The 22,157-nt window shown below is 34.9% G+C and overlaps 1 protein-coding gene across 3 annotated transcripts in view; it reads right to left on the bottom strand.

The window, feature by feature from the left end:
* Nucleotides 1–22,157, bottom strand: part of Prex2 (phosphatidylinositol-3,4,5-trisphosphate dependent Rac exchange factor 2) — a 262,543-nt gene that overhangs the window by 139,034 nt on the left and 101,352 nt on the right. For all 3 annotated transcript variants that reach the window (XM_013071229.3, XM_004842082.3, XM_013071231.3), the window contains 6 exons: nt 20,701–20,845; nt 17,489–17,589; nt 6,672–6,775; nt 5,950–5,999; nt 3,248–3,323; nt 225–297 (listed from right to left, as the gene is read on the bottom strand). In XM_013071229.3, the coding sequence (XP_012926683.2) occupies nt 225–297; nt 3,248–3,323; nt 5,950–5,999; nt 6,672–6,775; nt 17,489–17,589; nt 20,701–20,845 (549 nt within the window). The remainder of the gene's footprint in view (nt 1–224; nt 298–3,247; nt 3,324–5,949; nt 6,000–6,671; nt 6,776–17,488; nt 17,590–20,700; nt 20,846–22,157) is intronic.

Here is a 22,157-nt window from a genome sequence, read left to right as displayed (position 1 = left end):
CTGGTAGAATAGCAAAATTGCAACAAACAAATCAATTGCAGCCGATTAATAAGGACCCATCATAAGACAGCTCAATAAGATCCCATGACAAGACCCACACAGTCTTCCTGGTTCCTCTCGACTTCACTGGAGCGCTGAGATATTCCCAAGTCCTAAGAAGAACCAAAACAATGCAATACATCAATCCCTACCATGGTGCGTAAATCCAATACATCAATCCCTACCGTGGTGCATAAATCCATTGTCACAGAGCGCAGTTCCAAATATCATTGCCTCTTCTCTAGTGCGGCAATCCCCCTGTAACCAAAAAAGCACTATGTCAGTTTATAGGGAAAAGAAGGCTTGCTGCATCTATCTTTTCTTTCTTTTTTTTTTTGACATTTTAAAGAAATCACATATTATTTATATGTTATTTCAAGAAGAATTTGTTATGGTTTAATAAATCAACATGTCAAAGCAACACACTGCGATTGTATTATCCAGATCATATATTAATATAATCTCGGTCTGTTTTGACTGTTTTTTGGGTACGTGGGATTGAACCCAGAACCCTGGATACATCCCTAGACCTTTTCAGTTTCTTTTTTAATTTGAGATAGGATATCACTGAGTCACTGAATTACACAGTCTGAGCCCTGAACTTGAGATCTTCCTGCCTCAGCCTCCCAGAGTTCTAGATAATTGGTGTGTACCACTGGTCCTGCTTAGTGCATCTCTAATACATTTGACATTCATAGCATTATAGTCCAACAAAGCCATTCTAATATAACAGCACCAACTGCTACACAAGACAGGATGCTTCTAATTCACGAAATGAATTACATTCACTTAATATGAAAACATCACATGAAAAACATTTACTATTTCTTGAGAAAAACATTTCATTAAATATGAAAGTATAGTGGGCCAGGGATTTAGCTCAGTGGTTCCAGTGCCTGCCTTGCAAGCACAAGATCCTGAGTTTGATTCCTGGTACCAAAAAAAAAAAAAAAAAAAGAAAGAAAGAAAGAAAGAAAGAAAATGAAAGCATACAACTATAAAATATTCTTGCTATTATAGATTATTCCTTCCTGTTATTTTTTACATTTTATATTACAAATAAGCAACAGGGAAATCGCCTGTAAATTGATAACACAGTATATTAAGGTAAGTAAAAACCATGGTAGATGATCTCGGCCGCTCACTCTTCCTTCCCACCAAATGTCCTTGCTCTTGAAGGGCTCCTACAGCAACCTATTAATCTATGGTGACTTGTAAGACCTTAAGAATAAATTGTTTGGCTGAGCCAGCAAATGAAAGCTTCTCTTTCATTATTTTGTTAAAAAAAATAACCAGACTGTGCAACTGAACCCAACAAAATAGCCCAAAGCAGCTCTTTCATATGGTTTTGATATAGAAACATTTACTTCATTACAGACACATATGAACATTTATGTATCTTTGTGTGTGTATAACGTCAAAGTTGTACATTTTACAGTTAAAGAAGCTTTTTTTAGCATATCATCTCATTTTTTCCTCGTCTTATATTTTACCATTTAGGTACTCTTATCAAATCTATTCTTTCATCTTGTTCCATTTCTAGGGTCAGTGCTATAAACTGATGGTTTTTTATCCCTTGTCTAAATTACCATATTTTTTCCTGCACTCTCTCTAACATAGGAATTATAGAATCAGATTTTCTTACATAGCAATCGCATCTTCCAAAACTTTAAAGAGATCCTATTTTTAAAATAATCACAGCATATCAAAATTTTCAGTGGGTCTTGCAAGACCATCCTTGTCCTGGTTTTATTCTCTCTCTGGGCTCATTTTCCAAAGCTTAAAACCCATCCCTTTTGCTCTAGTCAACTTGGCCTGCCTAGTGTTGCCTGAACACTGTCATTGCCATCATTGCAGTCAGTCAAGTAATTTTCATATTTACAGTCCAGATATCAATACCCTGCACCCATTTAAATACTACCTATCTGTCTTGTTTTGTTTTGTTTTGTTTTGTTTTGTTTTGTTTTTGGTACCGGGGATCGAACGTTCCAGCTCATGCTGTGAAAACTGCAGCCCTAATAACTCCCCAAATATTTACAAACTGCAGCTTCAGACTGTGTATCATGCCCTCTTCAAATATCTGGCTATTTTCTAAATTCTGTTTTCTGAATTCATTCAAGCAATATTTATATTTTCTACATATTGTGTTAAGTACTAGAGATCAAATATTAAAACATTCAAACATAACAAATTTTCCCGCCTTCTATTAATTTGAATCTAGTGAAGGATTTTAGTCACTTAAAATGTGGTACATAGTCATTATCATTACCTATTTCACTCAATAGTCCCAATCAGGCAAATATACCCAGAGAACTAGGACCACAGAAAAAGACCCTAGGGTTGTGAAACTTGTAAGGCTTCCTGAGGAGATGATGCTTAAGCAGGACTTTGAAGGAAATATAAAATATTAGGCCAACTGACCAATAGCCCCTTGAAGGCAGATACCATATTTAAGAAACTGACTTAAATATCCAAGTGTAGTAATTTGTATTTCAACCAAGCAGTATCCTCTCCCCCAAACAGTATGTTTAGTTAAAGTGGTTATCAGTTTTTCTGCCTTTTCTTTAATCAATGGAATGTAGTCATTCATTTATTAGTTCACCTAGTAGAAGAAAGTATCTCAATAAGTTTCTATTTGGGTAGCTACTATGATAAACTACATATCTTAATTTGTTTTACTTATAAAAAATTACATTTTCTCAATACCAATTCTCAGCATCCATATCAGAAGGAGAGCAACAATGACAATGAAATATATGCTTCTTTATTTAAAGTATATATTAAAGCTCATATCATCAAAGCACAATTGCTATCTAACAGGGAAAAAGGCACTGGAAGATTTTAATCATTTGCGAGGACTGGTAAACATATTTTAAAACAAGTAAGTGAAAAATGCAAAAACCACTAGTGTCTGAACATAGTAATTCTTCAGTGATACTCAAATTATGCTTAGTGGTTTTTGATAAATCTCAGCTGTTATTTTAAAAATAGGAACATCCTACTTTTGAAAGAGAAGATATCACAAAACGTTAGTTTTAGAACTCTGAAGTTAGACATTCTAAACTCAATCCTGATTCTACATGAACCTGGGCAAATTACTTCACTGTGTTTTATCTTTAAGATGTTAAGGGGTGAGGTACCTAATTCACATGCACATGCTCAAAATTTAAAGCAGCAGTAAATAAAATTCAGCAACTTGTCTATTTACCTGTGCAATTAACCAGTCTATCAATTTGTTGGCCATGACCACAGATTTGTAGGTCCTCAAATGGTAATCTTTATCTCTATAAAAGAAAAAGAAATAAAAAATATGACATGCAGAAATAAAAAATGTTATACAAAGGATATGTGAACACAAGGAAATATTTTCATTTAGTGCCAATGAACAACAGAAGTTTACCAATTTCCCGGGCTGTGTGCAAGTAGTGTGGTTTGTAAAGCATGTACAAAACCTGAAAAATGCTTCATCAGTTCAAACAAGAGGAAAAAGACACACAACCACACTAAAAATGCACATCTCCTCTTTCATTTTCCTATATACAAATAGATTATTACTGCTATGTCTTGCAATAACTTAAATATAAATATGTTATTAATAAAATCATAATAAAACAGAATTTTATCTCTTATTAAATTGTGACAGATTCTGCTAAATTCTCAAAATGTGGAGAATAAAGCAACACCCTTTTTCCTGCTTCTGCATTCTCCAGGAAGGCAGGATTTGCCCTAAAGGAGTATTCACATGGCTCTGCTGTCATGGGAAACCTGCAGTCTTGTCATGAAGTAAACACACATAGAATTTGTCATTCCTTTTTTTCTGATCAGATAGATCACGGACATAGTGAAACCTCATCCCCAGTGAACTGGCTCTCCATATCAGACTACCCATTCAGCAAACTTCCCCAGAACTGAGAAATCATTCAAAGTGTAGTCAGATACCAACAAAGTCTCATGATCAGTCGTGGGCCTAAGGGCAGAAATTTATTATGCATTCATTTTCCAGGCAGGGATCAAAAGGAAATAAGAAAATCATGGTCGTTTGAAAATGTCAAAATATGCAAGCTGTAAAACACTTGAAGTGACTGGTAATTACTAGCTACATTCACTGTACTTTAGCTCCTGTCAGTAACTTAAGATTAATATTTACATTCTTTTACTCACTTGCATAAAAACTCTGAAGTATGGTTGAAATTTATGAGATTTCAATAATAAGTGAATAAACTTAGCCAGTAATCAGTGATAGTTTTTTTAATCTTTTAAATCTATTTTCATGTTTCTGACATAGTGTTAGTCATTTTATATTGGTTTCTATAAGCATCAATAAGAGAAAAGCATAGTCTACTATACGCCACATGTCCGCCTGGGGTTTCTCACACCACATATTTTTTTTACATAAACTGAAGTCACCCCCATTAAAAGCATGACTATCTTATATTCCATTTGCTTTATGGGTTCTTTCTCCTTAATTACTCCCTTAACAAGTCATAAAAATTGGTATTTCTAACTAGAGAACAATTCCTTCTTCTCAGCTCAGGTGAAAAATCCATATGGATGAAATGTATTTTCAGAGCACATGCTCACATGTAGAAAACAATCTACACATATCCAGATGACATGGAGACCTAAATGTCAAGTAAGTAGTAAATAAATTACTGTTTTCTAATTTAGCAGAAAAAAATAAGTACTCAGTTGCTATGAAGTATTAAGTATTACTATTAATTTGCTATTAAGTATTGCTGTTAAGTATTAAGTACTTGTATGAAGTAATCCAAAATATTTAAAGAAGATTATGAATACAATTATCTCTAATTTAAGAGGATTATGGAATAAAATTATATATATTCACTTTTCTACCTTTTTCTATTTTGGGAAGCCAACTTATAAAAGTAGATATTTCAGACTGGGCTGGGGATTTAGCTCAGTGGTTCCACCACCTGCCTTACAAGCACAAGGTCACAAGTTCAATCCCTGGTCCCGGGTACCAAAACAAAAAAAAAAAACAGACACTTCAGGAGTTATGGGTAAGATCCTGTGTTCTCCTCCAGGACCTGCACACAGTGTGTTTACACAGTGTGAAAGTGGATACCAAGATACTTAGCAATTTCTGGAATCTCTCTTTTTTCGGCATTTCCATGGAATTGAACACCAAAATGGAAAATAGAAATACTGCACACATCATACATTTGGATTCCATAGCCAACACTGAAAAGATGTGTTTATTTACTTCAGAATTGGTACACGCATTTTTGTTCTGACAATATGATTAGCTTACAAATAAACTTCTAATAATATCTACTTATTTGAAATTAATTTATCCTTGTATCAGTTAATACACATGTATCTGTGGGTATTGCAAAAGTATATTCCTGACAATCTCTTCTATTAGTAATCATAATACAAAACTCAAAATCCACCTTTTTCTTTCTAAAGATATAAATTAGAAATTAACCCTTATTCCTCTTTTAAAACATCATTTCTCTTTACAAGCAAAAATATACTGAAGCATAAAATTATAAAAATATTAACTTGATTGTATTTATTACTTGATTCCAAAATTTAATAAAAAATTTAAAAAGGGTCATTAATGATATATATGGAGAATATTTCTGAATCCTCTCTCAGTCAATTATTTTCATTATGAAAATGTGAATGTGGATTATTTCATTTTCAAGTCCTTAACTGACTGTGAATGAATAGCAAAATAATTTTAGAAAATCATAATTTATAAAGCAGAAGGTATTTTAAAATTAGGCTCAGAAAAGTTTAGGGCTATTTTAAGATAAGTGATTGCTTAAAATAGTATTTGAAAGTTAAATTTTCACTTCCAAAGAGAAATAAAATAAGACAAGTTCTAATATGCAAAGTAAACATTTCCACTTGAAATTTTTGGAACTTAGAAACCAGACTCACCTTACTACTGGAGTAAAAAGACTATGAAGACGACAATATAATCTCACACCCTGTGTGATATAAAGATATGTCAAAAGCAGGTAAGAGCACCAAATGTCAACAAAATTTTGAAAAAACAAATGAATCCACTTTTAATATCCTGAAGTCATTACATAGTCTCATTAAAAGTTATTCAAATGTTACAATATATCATACAAATAATGGCTGAAATCCTTTAAAACAGGTTAAATTTTGCCATGAATTTGTCACATATGACATGTGCAATGATTTCTCTAAATTATTTTACTTAAAATATAAAATTTCAAGACACAATTTAAGCAAAAGAAAACCTATACAGTAACAAATCCAGGATATGTATTCATTATGGCAATATAAATTTTTTGAAGTGTACAATCAAAACTGTTATTGCATTTAGTTTTTATATTTGAATTTTTAAATTTATTCAAGTATCATGATCATATGTTGCTATATGTGATAGTTTTCTGATTGAGATAATAAATAGCTTAATTTCCACTTAGAACTTGATAAGAGAAGGAAGACATGACCTAACATTGAAATTTCTGAAATATCAAAATAAAAAATAAAAAAGGCTTGCTTGTATTTGTAATTTAAGAATTTTCTATACTCAAAGAAGTTTTTTAAGTCCCACTACATTTCTTTATCCTTCCCAAGTATGACAATACAAATTCTGCCACTGAAGAAGTACTAGGAGAAGTCATTACCTTTGAAATCACATCCTGCATCTCATTTCTTGGGTAAAATGTACCATCATCATAGCGGAATCTATATAACATCTGCTCTGGCTTAAATTGATGTTTATCAGTAACTAAAAATACAGAAAAATACATTACAATAGTGACAATCTAAAAGAGTGGCAGATAAAACTCAAATAAATGTAGTACATATTTCCAAATAGTAAAGCTTTTAGTTTTACAAAGAGCTTTTGTTTCGCTAACATAGCAATGCCAATTCTGTATCTTTACAGTAAAATTAATGTTTTGTCATTTAATATCCTTATAATTTTAATATAATGATTTGAGAGCTAAATTTAGGTTGCTAATATTCAGCTAGCATTATGTGTATGTGTCTAAATACACAAGGCTGTGTTTTCCATTTCTTCAAAATATCACAAAACTGAACAAAAACTGCACTTTGAAAAGCAGACAGCTGTGTTAGTGAGCCATGGTTTGATTCTTAGCCCGGGAAGTGAACTTTAGTATCTTGCTGCTTAATTGCGCTGTGATCAAGCCAAGACAACACATATACCAATCTTGACCACTTATCTTGTGTTTAGACCTGTGGAATAGATTCAATAATTTCAATATGTAGAAATTCCAAAATTTTAATAGTTTCTAGACTGAAAGATGCTTTTCTAAAAATATCACTCAATTTTTTTTCTCAGTGGAATGTGAGAGTGTTGATCTTTTTATTACCATCCTCAGAATAAGACTTTAAAACTCCTACTCCCAGGACTTAGTGGTTTGACTGGTAAAGTCTAATAAATTGGTAAACAAACAAACAAACAAACAAAACGGATGCAAAACCTTCTCAATCACTTCCAAAAACATTGAAGAGAAGGGAACACTTCCAAATTCATTTTACCAGGTCAGACAAAGGCACTACAAGAAAATAAAATTATAGGCCAATATCCCTGATGATCATACATGTAAAAATCTCAACAATTCAACAGAATATTAAAAAATCAGGACCATGATTGAGTGGGATTTATCTATGGGGAACAAGGATGGTTTAACACTGACAAATCAATTAATAGGAGGCACTGTATTAACAAAATGGATAAAAATCATAGAATGAGCTTAACAGAAGCAGAAAAGCATTTGACAACATGCAACTTTTTTTTATAATAAAAGCTCTCAACAAATTTAGCATAGAAAGAATATCCCTCAACATAGTAAAGACCATATATAACAAGCCCACAGCTAACACTACCCTTTACAGGTAAAGTTGAAAGCTTTTCCTCTAAGATCAAGAATAAGACAAGGGTGTCTACTGTCATCACTCTATTAGCTGCTAGGCAGCCATGGTTAGTAACAAGCTCCTACACTTACACTGGGGAAAGCTGCGGCCCTTTTAAACAAATAGTAATGTTAGCTCTCCTTCAATGGTGTTATTTGGTTTTCAGAGAAGGCCCTCCAGAAGAAAACACCAGGAGTCTTCCTATACCTTCCACCTCCTAAGTGACCAAGAGTAGATTTATAATCTTGGTATAATGCCAAATTCTCAGCCTAAGAGGTGCTCTATTGGCCATTTTTAAATATCCAAGGTATGAAGAAGGATGATCTCAATTGGAGAATTACACATGATCAAGAACTGCACATGTGCTACTTCTACATGTGATGCTTAGTCTTTCCTGTATAAATATGCATAAAATTCTCCAATAAAAGCCCCTTCCTTTTTTTGTTGGGGAGATGTTTTGCTTTAAGAATTACCACCAGTATACTTGCTACAACGGACAAACCCGTTGCATTTGTTCTTATTTCTATTCAACATAGTACTAAAGTGTTACCCAGAACAACAAGATAAGAAAAATACAAGCTATCCAAATTGAAAGGAATAAAAACTATCTCTCTTTGCATATGGCACAGTCTATATACAGAAAATCTTAAAAACTATTTGAACTACTAATAGGTGTAATAAACTATTAGAACTTTTCCATGAAGGTGCAGAATGCAAAAATCAAACTACAAAATTCAGTAGCATTTCTATATGGTAACAATGAACCACTCGAAAAAGAAGAAAACTATCTCATTTATAATAGCATCAAAAAAGTAAAAGAATAAATTTGATCAAGGAGGTAAGATCTATATATTGAAAACTATAAAACACTGATGAAAGAAATTGAAGACATAAATAAATGGAAGCATATCTTATGTTCATGAATTGTGTCCATACTAACCAAAGTGACCCGTTGAAAACCATCTCTATCAAAATTAAAATGGCATGTTTCATAGACATAAAAATAAATCCTAAAATTCCTATGAAATCACAAAAGACTTTGAATAACCATAGCAATCGTGGGCAAAAGGAACAAAGCTGAGGTATTACATACTTGACTTCAAAATGCACTGCAAAGGTATACTACACCATGTCCCGGAGTGAAAACACATAGGCTAATAGAACATAATAGAGATCCCTGAAATAATCCCCTTCATTCAAGATCAACTGATCTTCAACAAAGCTGCCAGGAATGGACAACAGGAAAAGACAGTCTCTTCAATACACACATCAAGAAACCTGGAGAAGCACATGAAGGAGAATAAAAGTAGAACTTTATCTTAAACTATATATAAAATCAACTTAAAATGGATTTAAGGACTTAAATGTAAGACTTGAAACTATAAAACTACTCCAACAAAGAATAGGGAAAAAGCTTGATATTAGTCTGAGCAAACATGTTTTCATATGACACCAAAAAATGTAGGCAACAAAAGTAAAAATGAACTAATTCTGCACAGCAAATAAAATAATCAATAAGCTAAAAAGTAACTTATGGAATAGGAAAATAAATATTGCAAACTATGCATTTGATAAAGATTAATATCCAAAACATATAAGTAACTCATTCAATTCAATATAAAAAATACAAATAACCCAAACAATAATGGATAAATGACCTAATACATAAATCTTTAAAAAAATTCAGAAAGCCAACAGGCATAGGAATAGGTGCTCAACATCTCTAGTCATCAGAAAATTGCAAACCAAAACATACTGAGTTATCCAAAAGGAAAAAGATAAATGATGAAGAAGGTATAGAAAAAAGGGGATTATTGTACATTTTTAGTGAGAATATTAGTGGAAATATTTTGGAATATAAAATGTAATCCCTCAAAAAAATAAAATTGGGACAATTATTTGATCCAATAATCTCACTTTAGGGCTGATATCCAAAGAAAATGAAATCAGTATGCAAAGAGCTATCTGTACTCTCATGTTCACAACATTACTCACAAGAGTCAATATACTTAATCAACTTAAGTGTTCACTGATGGATGAATGGACAGAGAAAATGTAACTAATATACTGTATACTTGAAAATTGTTAAGAGGGTAGATCTTAAATGTTCTCACACCCCTCAAAAAGAATCCATGTGATGTCAAGGGCATGTTAATTACCTTGTTGTGATCATTTCACAATTTAAAACATCATATATTACACTGTATATACTTTATATATAAATATATACACTATATACATATATACACTATAGACATATATACCATACATACATATATACTATATATACATATATACCATATACACATACAATATATACACATATATGCCATATATGCATATAGTATACACTACATGTATGTATATATGTGTAATATTATATATGTATATAATATTATTGTCCACTACACCACAACGAACTGAGATAAAAAAGGACTCATTAAAATGTCTCTGTTTTTTTCCTTTTCCAGGTTGTTACTTTACATAAAGTATGGCAAAAAAATGACTGTTCTAGAAGACAAAAAATTCATATTAAAGCTCAAATACATTGATTTAAATATTTTCTGTACGGTACAATGTAACATTCGCAGAGAAGATAACTTGTGCAATGAGCTATACTTTCATGATTAGACAGAAGACTATGACATTTACCTTTTACTAGAAATGTTGAAAAGGGAAGAAACAAGCTGTCAGAATTAATTTTCATTAAGTACATTTGGTGAATCCCAAAGAATATCTAAAGACTTCAGTAAGCATGGACATACACACAAACACATGTGAAGTGCAGTTCTTTTACTGAGCACATACAAACCCTGGGCATGGTTTATGGCCATAAAATGGAGCCAAAGTTCTTTTCCCCCACCCTTCCTTAAAAAATAGACAACATAGCCTTTTGGCAGTTTTTTACCCTAAGTCAATATATCAAGAAAAAAGCATGTGTGAAAGAAATAAAGTTAATAGAAATATTTTGAAATTCTTTTGCATGTTTTAAGATCAGAAATTTATTTCTCTAATAAAATCTACCTATTCCCTTTTATCACTTAATATTATTTGAAATTAATTATTCTCTTGATATTCCAAAATTCAAGGACACATTGGGTCCAAAGGTTTCTTACCACAATAAAACAAGTGGTAGTTTCACCTATTCAAAAGGGAATTTTTGCCATGAGACATGCTCCTTTGACTGAAAATTACAGCCTTACAGGCTACTCTGCATCCCTTGGCTGCTGTATTGGGAAAAAAGTGAACAGGTGTGCATTCAAATCCACTGTTCCAACAGGTGGTTTCTCTAGCATGGTCAATGGACCACCTAAGAAGATTTCAGGTCATCTGGTGAAGAAAGTTGACTGATGTAATCTTTTAGACCACTCTGTAAGAGAATCATGGACATGGAAGAGTGGGAGGAGGAGCTCTGATTTGTATCATTTGCTAATTTCTGTGGTATAAATATTCCCACTCTGGACAATTTTAAACTACCAGTTTGAAGTTGAATGTGGAGTTCACCATGCAGTGCTACACCATTACAGAGTATTTGCCCCATACAGAAATAATAAACATAATGTTCAGAGAGCACAGGTAACAGTAAAATTTAGTGAAATAATTATGAAATGTGAAGTTTCAGGAATGTGTCATCTCTGTTAATTTAATTAATCTATGTAAATGTTTATACAATTTCAATGTTAATAATAATTATGCTTAACAACCAATCAGCTTGAAAAATGTTTTTAATTATCAGCTCTCAAGAGCTTGTACAGTATGAGCCAACTTCAGCACACGATAGGATACAACAAATTAGGTCTCTGAATTCTCACACAAGCATTTATACTGTAAACAGTGGAGTTGGACAAGATAAGCATCAACAGCATACCAGGGAGGAAGCATATGCTGCTTCAACCCAAGACTTCCTACTATAGACAAGGCACTGCCTCCTGCAAAGTTCTTAACAATATTCCCAATGTAAACAACAGCAAAAAGTCAATTTTTTTTTTGATGGTGGTTTTTAAGCATATGGTTCATTGAACTTTATTTTAGGAATTCTATTTTCACTGAAGTGCAGCTGGAATGATATATAAAGATAGCACATTTGGCTCACATATTTTCATTCTACTAGAACTGTTCTATTAATGCAAAATTGTGTATATTCTTTTATTCCCAGTTAGGGACAATCAGAGACTTCAAAAAAGTCTGTTTCTCATGACAAAAATTCGGTATGTCAATCTGATGTTACAACTGATCAATTCCTGATAACCCTAAAAGCCTGGGCCACTAAACTCAAGCTGTAACAAATGGAACATATGAAACGAAAGTACACAGTGCTGTATTTCTCGGAAAATTAGTTAATCAGGTTATAAACATCACTGTCCAAAAATTTTTAACTTTCATAATTTAAATGTCTGAACTGTTCTTAGATTTGAAATTTTAAAATAAAATTTATTTCAAAATATATTTAATACTTCCATTGCAAAACTGTATTATTGGAGACAGTGGTGACTAAGGTTAGGGGTATAAATTCGTTAGGACTGAATTTTTTCCCTTCTACACTTTCAAAAACTTTTGTGTCTTTTCCTTTTTGAGGGGGAAAATTAAAACTATCATGAGAAATATGTAAGGAGAATAGTCAAGAGTGTTTCTCTCTGTAGAACTTTGTGGCTCCTCATTTCAGCATTCATGACATAAAGGACAGGTCAGACTTGAAAAGACTGTGCCAATGAAGACAGTTAATATTATTCTAATTGTATTTTGTACTAACTTGCAAGTTAATTAAAATGCTCTTAACTAGCTATTTAGGTCTTTAAGTTATTGTAAAGTAAGCAGAATTCCACCCCATAATAACTACGTCTTCAGAACCCAATTCATGAAGCAAGCAAGCAATACTTCTTCATAAAATCCTTAGACCTCCTTTGACATCAGAGCAGGAGTGGAAAGGTGACTTGAAAATACCCCGTAGCTCCCATGAAAGAACATTCTTCACTACCAGCATCCTGACCCTTTCTGGCTCTGGCACTAGAATTCACTGTAATGTGCTTTGATCTATTACCAGGTGCTTACATAGTCAAAAAGGAAAACATTGTCCCCCAAATTCATTGTCATTCTAGAAAACAGAAATAATTTCACAGAGCTCTAAAAAGTTGCATATTAAGGACCAGAGGAGAATCAAGGCCTAACTGGCCTTCTCTGAGCACAAAGGAGAAAGGCTACACTCAGGGGTGACTGCATGTTAGGGAAAAGTTAAGACGCCTGAGGTTAAGTTGTTTACCAGAGAATGTACTATTGACTATTGCAAACCAGATGAATCTCGTGTTACCTTGATTGCTTGTGCCTGTGTTCAGGTGAATAAAAGCAAGGTGAGGGCTGGGGATTTAGCTCAGTGGTTCCAGTGCCTGCCTTGCAAGAGCAAGGTCCCGAGTTCGATCCCCGGTAAAAAAAGAAAGCAAGGTGAGCAAAAGGCTCAGGGCTCCACTGCCTGCTCCACCAGGCTCCACCTGGCTGCCCACATGTTGAGTGACTCCATGTCTCTTTATTATTCATCCTTGTTTGCCCCCAGGGTCAAGGAGGAAAAAAGTAGGGGCTCTGGGTCCCAGAGCAAAGTTGGTCCCATGAGCCAGCTACAGGAGGCACCCCAGTGTGTGGCCAGGGACCCGGGGTTGCCAACAGTTGCATATCCATTTTTTAAACAATTTAAATAGTATATCAACTGTTGATGGTTTAAAGATCATTTTTTCTGCTAGTTCTAACTCATAAATGTTTGCAGAAGTTCAAATAGGTAACAGAAATCACAAAAATCTCAACTGAAAACAGAAATGTTAAAAGTTCATTTTGTGATTATGACAGGCTGACATCACTATAAAACAATTGTGTGTATGTATGTGTATATATACAAACATGCAGTGTGATAAAAATTTTAAAAATTTATTACAGTAAAACACATTGTCATTACTCCCTCTTAAAATAACTTCATGTCAAACCCCTCGTATAAGTGATGCTTACTCTATCTTTAGAATAATTCCATAGATATTATATTGACCAAGAAATATGGCTCAGTGACAAGAATTGGTTGTTCATCAAATTGAGATAGCTTTATTTTTCATATAAATATATCTACACTACATTTTCCAGTTTCCTGTGTAGTCACAGCCTTGTAACTGAATTGTGGCCAAAAATATGTGCACAAAAGTGATGCACAATGGGAAATGTACAGGATCACTTAACAATAGTCAAGCCAGGAGTGGTGGCACATGCCTGTAATCCCATCACTCTGGTGGCTGGCACAGGAGGCTACCAAGTTCGAGCCCAGCCTGGATGACTTAGTGAGATCCTGTCTGGAAACAAAAATTTTTAAAAAGCCTTGAGATGCAGAGATGTAGCTCAGTGAGTATGCCTTGAGTTCAATCCCCAAAACCAGAAAAAAATTCAAGGTTACCTTTGGGAGCCACGCATTCAAGATGCAAACACCCACACACATCCCACATGACATGAAACACCACAGCCTCATCTTTCACCCTGGACTGGACTTTCCACAAGTGAAAATTAGCCTCTATAATGTAAACTACTGTACTGAGGAAGTCTGTCACAGCAACTAGCGTTTTCCTTCCCAATATTCTCTGCAAAAATTAGTTCTCCCATTCTAATGGATTTCTTACTTTCTGTAAGAAAATATGTCAACACTGGGATTTCTTGATGGACAGGGTAAAAAAATAAAGTTCATATTTTAGTACGTAAAAGAACATAGCATAAAGAATGAAGGAATTAGCAAAGAAAGGAATAAACAAAAGGATTGCATAAACAGATATTTCCTTTTTTTGTTATACATTGGTAATCCATAGTCCCCAGAAGTACATGATCTAAGGGAGAAAAGAATCACCATTTATGAAGGTTAACTGATAGTACACAAAAATTCTGCATGCCACTTACTTATGTGTCAAAGGAGCACAAAGAAATTATAAATGTTTGTGATGGGAATCTTGATTGCCCCAATTTGAACATATACACTGTAAACCTGTATAAAATTTCCACTGTATTTCATAAATACATTTAATTTTTATATGACATGTAATTTAAAAAAATAAGTGAAGACCATTTTTTTCCCAAAGACATACTTGGACTTGGGGTTAGAAGAAAGCAAGGAGTAAAAAGAGGAAAGCTGTCTTGCTCACCATTTTTTCATTTCTCCTTTGTTAGATGACACTTTCTAATTCATCAAATACTAAGAGCACTTATATAATGTTTTAGATGTTTCAGTGATGCTGATGACTCAAATATAGGGTTATATATAATTTATAAGTATTATTAACTCATTCAAAATGTAATAATCCATTTATTCATTCAACAAATATTTATGGAGGACTTGTAAAGTGCTGGGCCCTCCAGGAATATGCTATACAAGATCAAAAAAGGCTTCCATTCTGATGGTGCTTATGTTTTGATTGGAGGGTAGCAAAAGGGAGAAAAATAAGAAATAACACAACATGGTAATTTCAGAGCGAGAAGTTCATGAAGAAAATTTTTTTAATTAAACAATTAGTATGTTGGAATAATGGATACTGGAAGGCCTTCTAAAAGTCAGAATGTCATGGAAAATGTGAGTTATAAATACAGGGATTCTTATCATTTTGTTTACCAGAACTTGGAAATTCCCTTGCTTGTATTAGGAATTAATAAATAACTGTTGAATGAGAACAGCAAGATCCTAAATGGGAAGTCATCTTTGAATGTTGAAGGAAGGGACAGATGGCTAGGGTGACCAGAGTATGACAGTTTAGGTAAAATCTAGGTGCCAGTCTCAAAGTGGAAGTCAGGTGCCCTATCATGCAGTGTTTCATGGACCATGGAAAACAGTCTGGGCTTTCATTTAAATTTGATGAGAAGTCATTAGAACATTGTAAACCAGGGAATCTTTTGATCTTTTGCCTGTTTTAAAGGGAATCTTCAGCTGAGTGTACTCTGCAGGCAGGGAGCAAAATGAAAGCAAAAGAAGAGTTGATAGAAACAGAGGATAATGGGGTTTCTGGAAGGGAGAGAACTGAAGTAATTAAGGAGGTGATACCTGTCTGGGTAGATGGTAACACCAATCACACAGGCAATACTCAGTATGGGTGACAAAGTGAAGGGATTTGTTTTATTTGTACATCATTATATCTTAAAAATGATGTGAACATAAAATTCCATAGGCAAATACCTACTTTTTTTTTTTTTTTTGGTACCGGGGATCAAACTTGTGACCTTGCTCTTACCAGGTAGGCAACGGAATCACTGAGTTAAATCCCTGGCCCTGCAAATATCTACTTTTTATAATTCTGTCTTTTTCTCCCTCCTCCAATCTTACATTAGAAATTCTTTCAGCTTTTATCCTTAGTCTTGTTACCACTGCTTTCTTGTTTTTGCATTTGTTGTTGATGTTCTCAGAAATCTGGTACTCTCTTGATAGGATTCTGAGATATGTCTCGCACCCTATTTCTATCCTGAGCTGTCCATTCATTACAGCCTTGTGCTGGATATCACCATCCCCTTGTCTCATACCCAGTGCATAGCAAAACCTTCATCTCTCTTAAGCCTATTTCTCCTCCTAAATTAACTATCTCAGACATCTAAATCAGAAAGTTTAGAATATAATCTGATCTCTCTCTTCATTCTTTATTTCCCTTCACCAAATAGCTATCAAATATGCTGCTTCTGTTTGGCAGAATCTCTTACATGGGTCCTCTCTTTTCATGCCCAAGGACACAGGACCTCCTAATGGGCTTGGTGCTCTGTAGTCTCTATCTTTTCCATTGCTAGCTCAACCATGCATGTGAAAGTTCTGCAGTTAAAATCTAATCAATCACTGCTTAAAAGTATTCATCAGCTCCTGACCTCAGAATAATCCCACACACCACAGCCAGAGGGTTCTGATCCTCTGGGATCAGACAGATGTCTGTGCAACTTTCTTGCCACACTCCCTTCCCGGTACACTGGCCTATAGAACACATTATCTAGCCACATGAGATTCCATGCTAGTTCCTGAGAAGACCACCATGCATGTCCCCACTACTATCCCTGAGTACTATCATTTCCTCAGAAAGAAACGTGGCCCAAGCACATTAGGGACATGTGGGACAAGTACATTAGTACATGTGCTGGAAACATGTACTAAAAAACACATTTTTAAAAAAGATTGTCCATACACACTGCCCTTCTGTCTCTGACAGAATTTCATTTCTTCTACATTGCCCGTCACTGATGCTACATGAAGTTCTTACACATACTACAGTTACAACTAGTCATGTCTGCCTCTATAACCCCACGACACTTGTCTTCATTTCTAACTCCTGCCTGTGTGTTAGCTCCTTATTTTAATGTTAAAAACTGGGTCACCATAACCCCACACTCCTTGAAACACTATTCTTTATACATTACGTACTGAAAATGTTGGGGCAGGGGGGTCCTTTAACTTGGAAAATTATTACTAAATAGAAATGAAATTAAGGTACAGGCTGGGAGATAGGGAAGTAACTCAGTAGACTAAGATACAAGCAACTTGAAAATTTCCAGATTAAATAAATAATTAAAGTAATAAAACAATTACCATGATGGATAATTCCATTTTCTAATAATGCTTGTCCCAAGTGAACACCTTCCTCAGGCCTATGGATTTCTCCCGTCTCCAACAGCCACGACACAAATTCACTACAACAGAAAACCAATGAAAACATTAAATCTTACCTCCTTGCTCTCTCACGCAAAAGTATCTGTACTATGTAGTCACGAAAAAGCTATTTAGTAAGTCTCAAAATATAAAGGAATATTTCCAATGTATTCCAGTAGGTATTTTTCACATATATTAGGTGCACAGATAGAAAACTTGCGATCTATACTAGAAAACCCATGTTTGTACACTGAGACTTTCCTAAACTACATTTAATGTACTATTCAACCTGTTGAGGCCTCTACTAAACACAAAATGAAAATGTCATTGTCGCTTTAATTTTAAAGGTATTTTCCATATAAAGGCAAATGGTCCTATAGCATCATTTAAAGAATAAATCTGAAGAAATTTTACAAATAAAATGTTATGCACATATTTTTAAAATCTAACATTTGAACTTTTACATAAGCTCAATAATTTGTCTTAGATTGGTTTTCTGTTTGGCACAGAGCCCGGAGAATCAATGTTATAAAAAGCATGAGTAAATTAGATTTCCATTTCCTTCAAAACCAAAGATAAGACAAATGCTTTAAATCAAGTCAACAAGGGACATGACATTCTTAAAACTGAATTGCCTGGTCTAAGAAATACATTTTGCCAGGTGTGGTGGAACCCACGTGTAATTCAGCACTCTGAAACCTGAAGTGCAAAGAACATGAGTTTGAGGCCAGCCTGCGCTACGCAGCAGTTCAAGACCAGCCTGAGCTACATAGCAAGACCTTATTTCAAATAAATAAATAAATAAATAAAACCAGAAAAATACTTTAAAGCAGGAAAGGTTGGTAAAGCGGGTTTTATTCTTTTATTAAATAAGAATCATCCAAAAGAAAGACCAACAATAAAAAAGAACAAGAGAAACAAAAGAATAAATAAAATTAAAAAGGACATGAGAAGTACAATAAAGAAGAATGGTTAAGATCATGTACTTTGCAGTTAGACAATCCAGATTCAAATCCCGTTTCTTCTTCTACACCTGTGTAACCTCTCTCTCAACCTCAATTTTTCCATCAATAAAACAAGAGACAATACCAATGTCATGTGCTGTCAAGGGATTAAATGAGATGAGGTATGGCAGGAACTACACCCAGTGCATCTCACAGGGAGATCTTACTAAGTCTCAAAAGTTGATAAGTGAGTTGAGACAGCTGATATGTAACTAAACCATAATTTCCCATTGAGATTAACAATTTTTTAAAAATGCCAAATTCAAATGAGGAAATCTATTTAAATATTATTATAAATTGGGATTTTTTTTTTAAATGGGAGCGAAAGGAAGAAAGGAAGTATATGAGGGGCTTTATCAGGGGACCTACTCAAGTAATGGAGATTCCAGCAACATTTTGCTAAAGGATCATGGTCCACACAGAAAAGATCTCAAACTTGGGCTATAATGCAGCACTGTAATGCTGTGAGGGATAGGCCACAGTAACACTTTCTAGGCTTGTCTTATGTGTCAAGTGCTCTGGAAAATGCTTTACAACTACTAACTAGCGTTATGATCATGAGATGGTGTGAAGAAAGGGTTAGCCAAACCCTTACTCAAAAAATTAGGGCAAATTTTGCTCATGCTAACTTGTTAACTCTGTTCTCCTAGACATCTGATCACCTGATGAAGGTAAGATGTCAGCATTGCTATGGTAAGAATGATCCCTAATGGCTAGCTACATTGCATGCCTGTAGGATCCTGGGGAAGCCATAGCGTGATGTGACACCTACATGTGAGTATATTCCAGTGGGGACCCTGCATCTATGACAAGTTGGATCAAGATCTGTGCTTTTTGCTGCATAACAGCTATCAGCTGGTGGAGGGGGGGCCTGCCAGGAGCTACACTATTGGGTAGCTGTGTTGCCTGCTGTGAGGACCACTCCCTCTGAAGACAGCTCAAGCCGCCCTGCAGGCAGAGGCTTTCCTCGTCCACATATTTTAGTGTTGGAGTTAGAGGTAAATGTGGCCTATGGTCATGTTGCAACTACCCATAGTTAGTTAAGAAGACATCTTAACAGGCATTACAGATAAGCACTGCAATCATCTCTTCATATCTTGAGGCAAAACATAAATTTAACTTTCCCAAATCACATCCCAAATCACCCAAATTTAACTTTCCCAATGATAGCCAGTGGGAGCACCAAGATTTGATCAGAGACAATTTGATTAAAAGTCTGAACTCTAACTACAACTCTAGCCTACTTTTACGGAACTGACAATGGCATCCACTGACTATATGAACTTGAAAAGCTCCCTGATCCACACTTCCTGTATCTTTAAAATAGAGAGGCAATTAACTCCTAAGTATGTATTAAGAGGATCAGAAATTATGTACAGAATGAGGTTAACACAGAGTCTTAATTAAGAAGAGCTACCTGGGGCTGGGGATTTAGCTCAGTGGTTCCTCCTTCCACCTCGCAAGTGCAGCGTCCCAAGTTCGATCCCTGGTGCAGAAGAAGAAGAAGGAGAAGGAGAAGGAGGAGAAGGACACGAAGACGAAGACGAAGACGAAGAAGAGGAAAAAGGAAGAAAGAAGCAGAAAAAAGAAGCAGAAGAAGAAGAGCTACCTGAAGCAGCTACCTTTTCTGGTGGCTCTGCACCAGACAGGGACTCCCACTTGGGATTGTCTGAAGAAACCAAATGATACATACTCAATGGTATCCAGCCCCTCACATGATTCACTTTCTCAGATTCTTCATCTGTGCCTCTTCATCTTCAGCCCCACAGTCTAAATTCTAAATTGCCTTCAATTTTCCAGTATTCCCAAACTTTTTGGATCCACCACTGTCAACTCTGACTTTCAAGCCCTCTGTGCATTTCCATGCCAGATCCATCATTCTGTCTTCTACAGGCAGTGCCCCACTTCTTGCCTTGCTCCAACCTCTGCTTCACACTCAGAACATGGTATATCAAGAAGTATGAAAGTCATAGCTAAATGACTGAGGTTACAAAGTTACCTGGTCATGATTCTAGCTCTCTTCTCATTGAAGGTCTGGGAAATGTAATTCATAAAGAATTACTTTACTCAAAAGTGTTTAGTGGGGTACTTTTAAAGGAGAAAGAAATAATTAAATAGAGTTAACATATGAGATAATAAACATCCTACCTTCCGAGAAAGCATTTAGGGAACGTAGTCAGTTTTCTTTTTCTGTCTTTGATTAGATTTCCTTGCTTGCACATCATTTTATAAAGTTTCTCACCCTGTTCAGAGATCATTACCCAGGTGTCTTGCTCCATTCCTAATTTTAAAACTATCAAAAATGAGAGTAAGGGTAGGTAACTGAAAAAGTCTCATTGATTCATTTATGCTTTAAACAAACATTAATTGCATGTCTACCACATGCTGAAGGCTGTGGATACAGAGCTCTGTAAGACTGGGTTCAATATTCAAGCAGTTCATGGAATACTAGAGAGACAGTCAAGGCAAGATCCTCAGGGTTTAAGATACCTTTGTGCAACTGTGCCCCAAAGGCACACAGTTTAGCCCTTGGAGTAAGAGAACCAGATAAAGTTAGCATAATTGGACATGGCAGCCCTGGAGACAATGCTGCAGGCATGGGGGAAATTGTGATATAATAGGGGCATATTCAGGATACCACTTCTTCCTAAGAAATGTTAAGAAATCTTTCACAGAAAGGCCATGTTCAAACGCACGATCACAAACAGGTATTTCTAGAGAAAGAGAAATTATTAATAGGAGCTAACCAAGATTAAGCAATACAGAGGTATGGAGCCCTGGGGTCCTTGTAGTTTCAACTTAAGTGCTAGGGAAACATCTAAGTGTTGTAACCCATAAGAGGGGAGAAGCAGTAAAGAAAATTTGTTACTATGGAAACAAAACTCAGAGGAGACTACGAGGAACAAAAGGAAAGGGAAAGAGTTTTAACAGAAGAGATCATTCAAAAGAACCTGCAGAATTTCAAACCACTTCAAGCCCCTGCAAACAAGGGGCTCCAGGACAAGGAAGATAAAATTGAAAAGAGGCAGGAGGTAGTATTGGTAGGACACAGCTATTGGTTATATATAGATGTGAAAGAGAGAAAAATAAAGGGTATTCAGGGTATGATGAGAGTAACCGAATGAAGCCAGGGACAACGTTTGGGTAAAGGAGCCCATCATTCCTGAGAATTCTGGGTAGATTCTAGGCATCAGTAGAACATAAGTACAAAGTCCAGATAGGGCTGCACACATAAAACTGAAGTGATAGTGCAGAAGTGGACACTAGTGTGATGGAAATAGATAGCAAGGAATCTAGTTAGAAGCCTGTGTCAAAGCTAAAATCTCACGACTGTGAACAATCAACTGTTGCAGAAGAAGAAATTTTTAAATTAATTTTAGTCTTCTATGCTACAAACTTTCCTGTTAAAATTTTATATTTTTTACAATGCAGGAGCCATGATATTTATCGGCACTAGTGAATAATCCCACAAGAATATAATTTGAGAAGGATAAATATCAGAAATGATTTATTCCATCTGCTTTTTGCATTGTTACTGTTTCAAATTTTTGTCTTATGGATCATAGCCATTCTGAGAGAGAAAAAGGTTCAACTTAATGAAAAAA

The sequence above is a fragment of the Heterocephalus glaber genome, unplaced genomic scaffold (genome assembly GCF_053883595.1).
Source record: "Heterocephalus glaber isolate CG9 unplaced genomic scaffold, H.glaber_assembly_v1.0 deba00001553, whole genome shotgun sequence".
Lineage (NCBI taxonomy): Eukaryota > Metazoa > Chordata > Mammalia > Rodentia > Bathyergidae > Heterocephalus > Heterocephalus glaber.
Note: the sequence above shows the minus strand (reverse complement) of the source record. Positions and strands in the feature narration are given on the sequence as shown.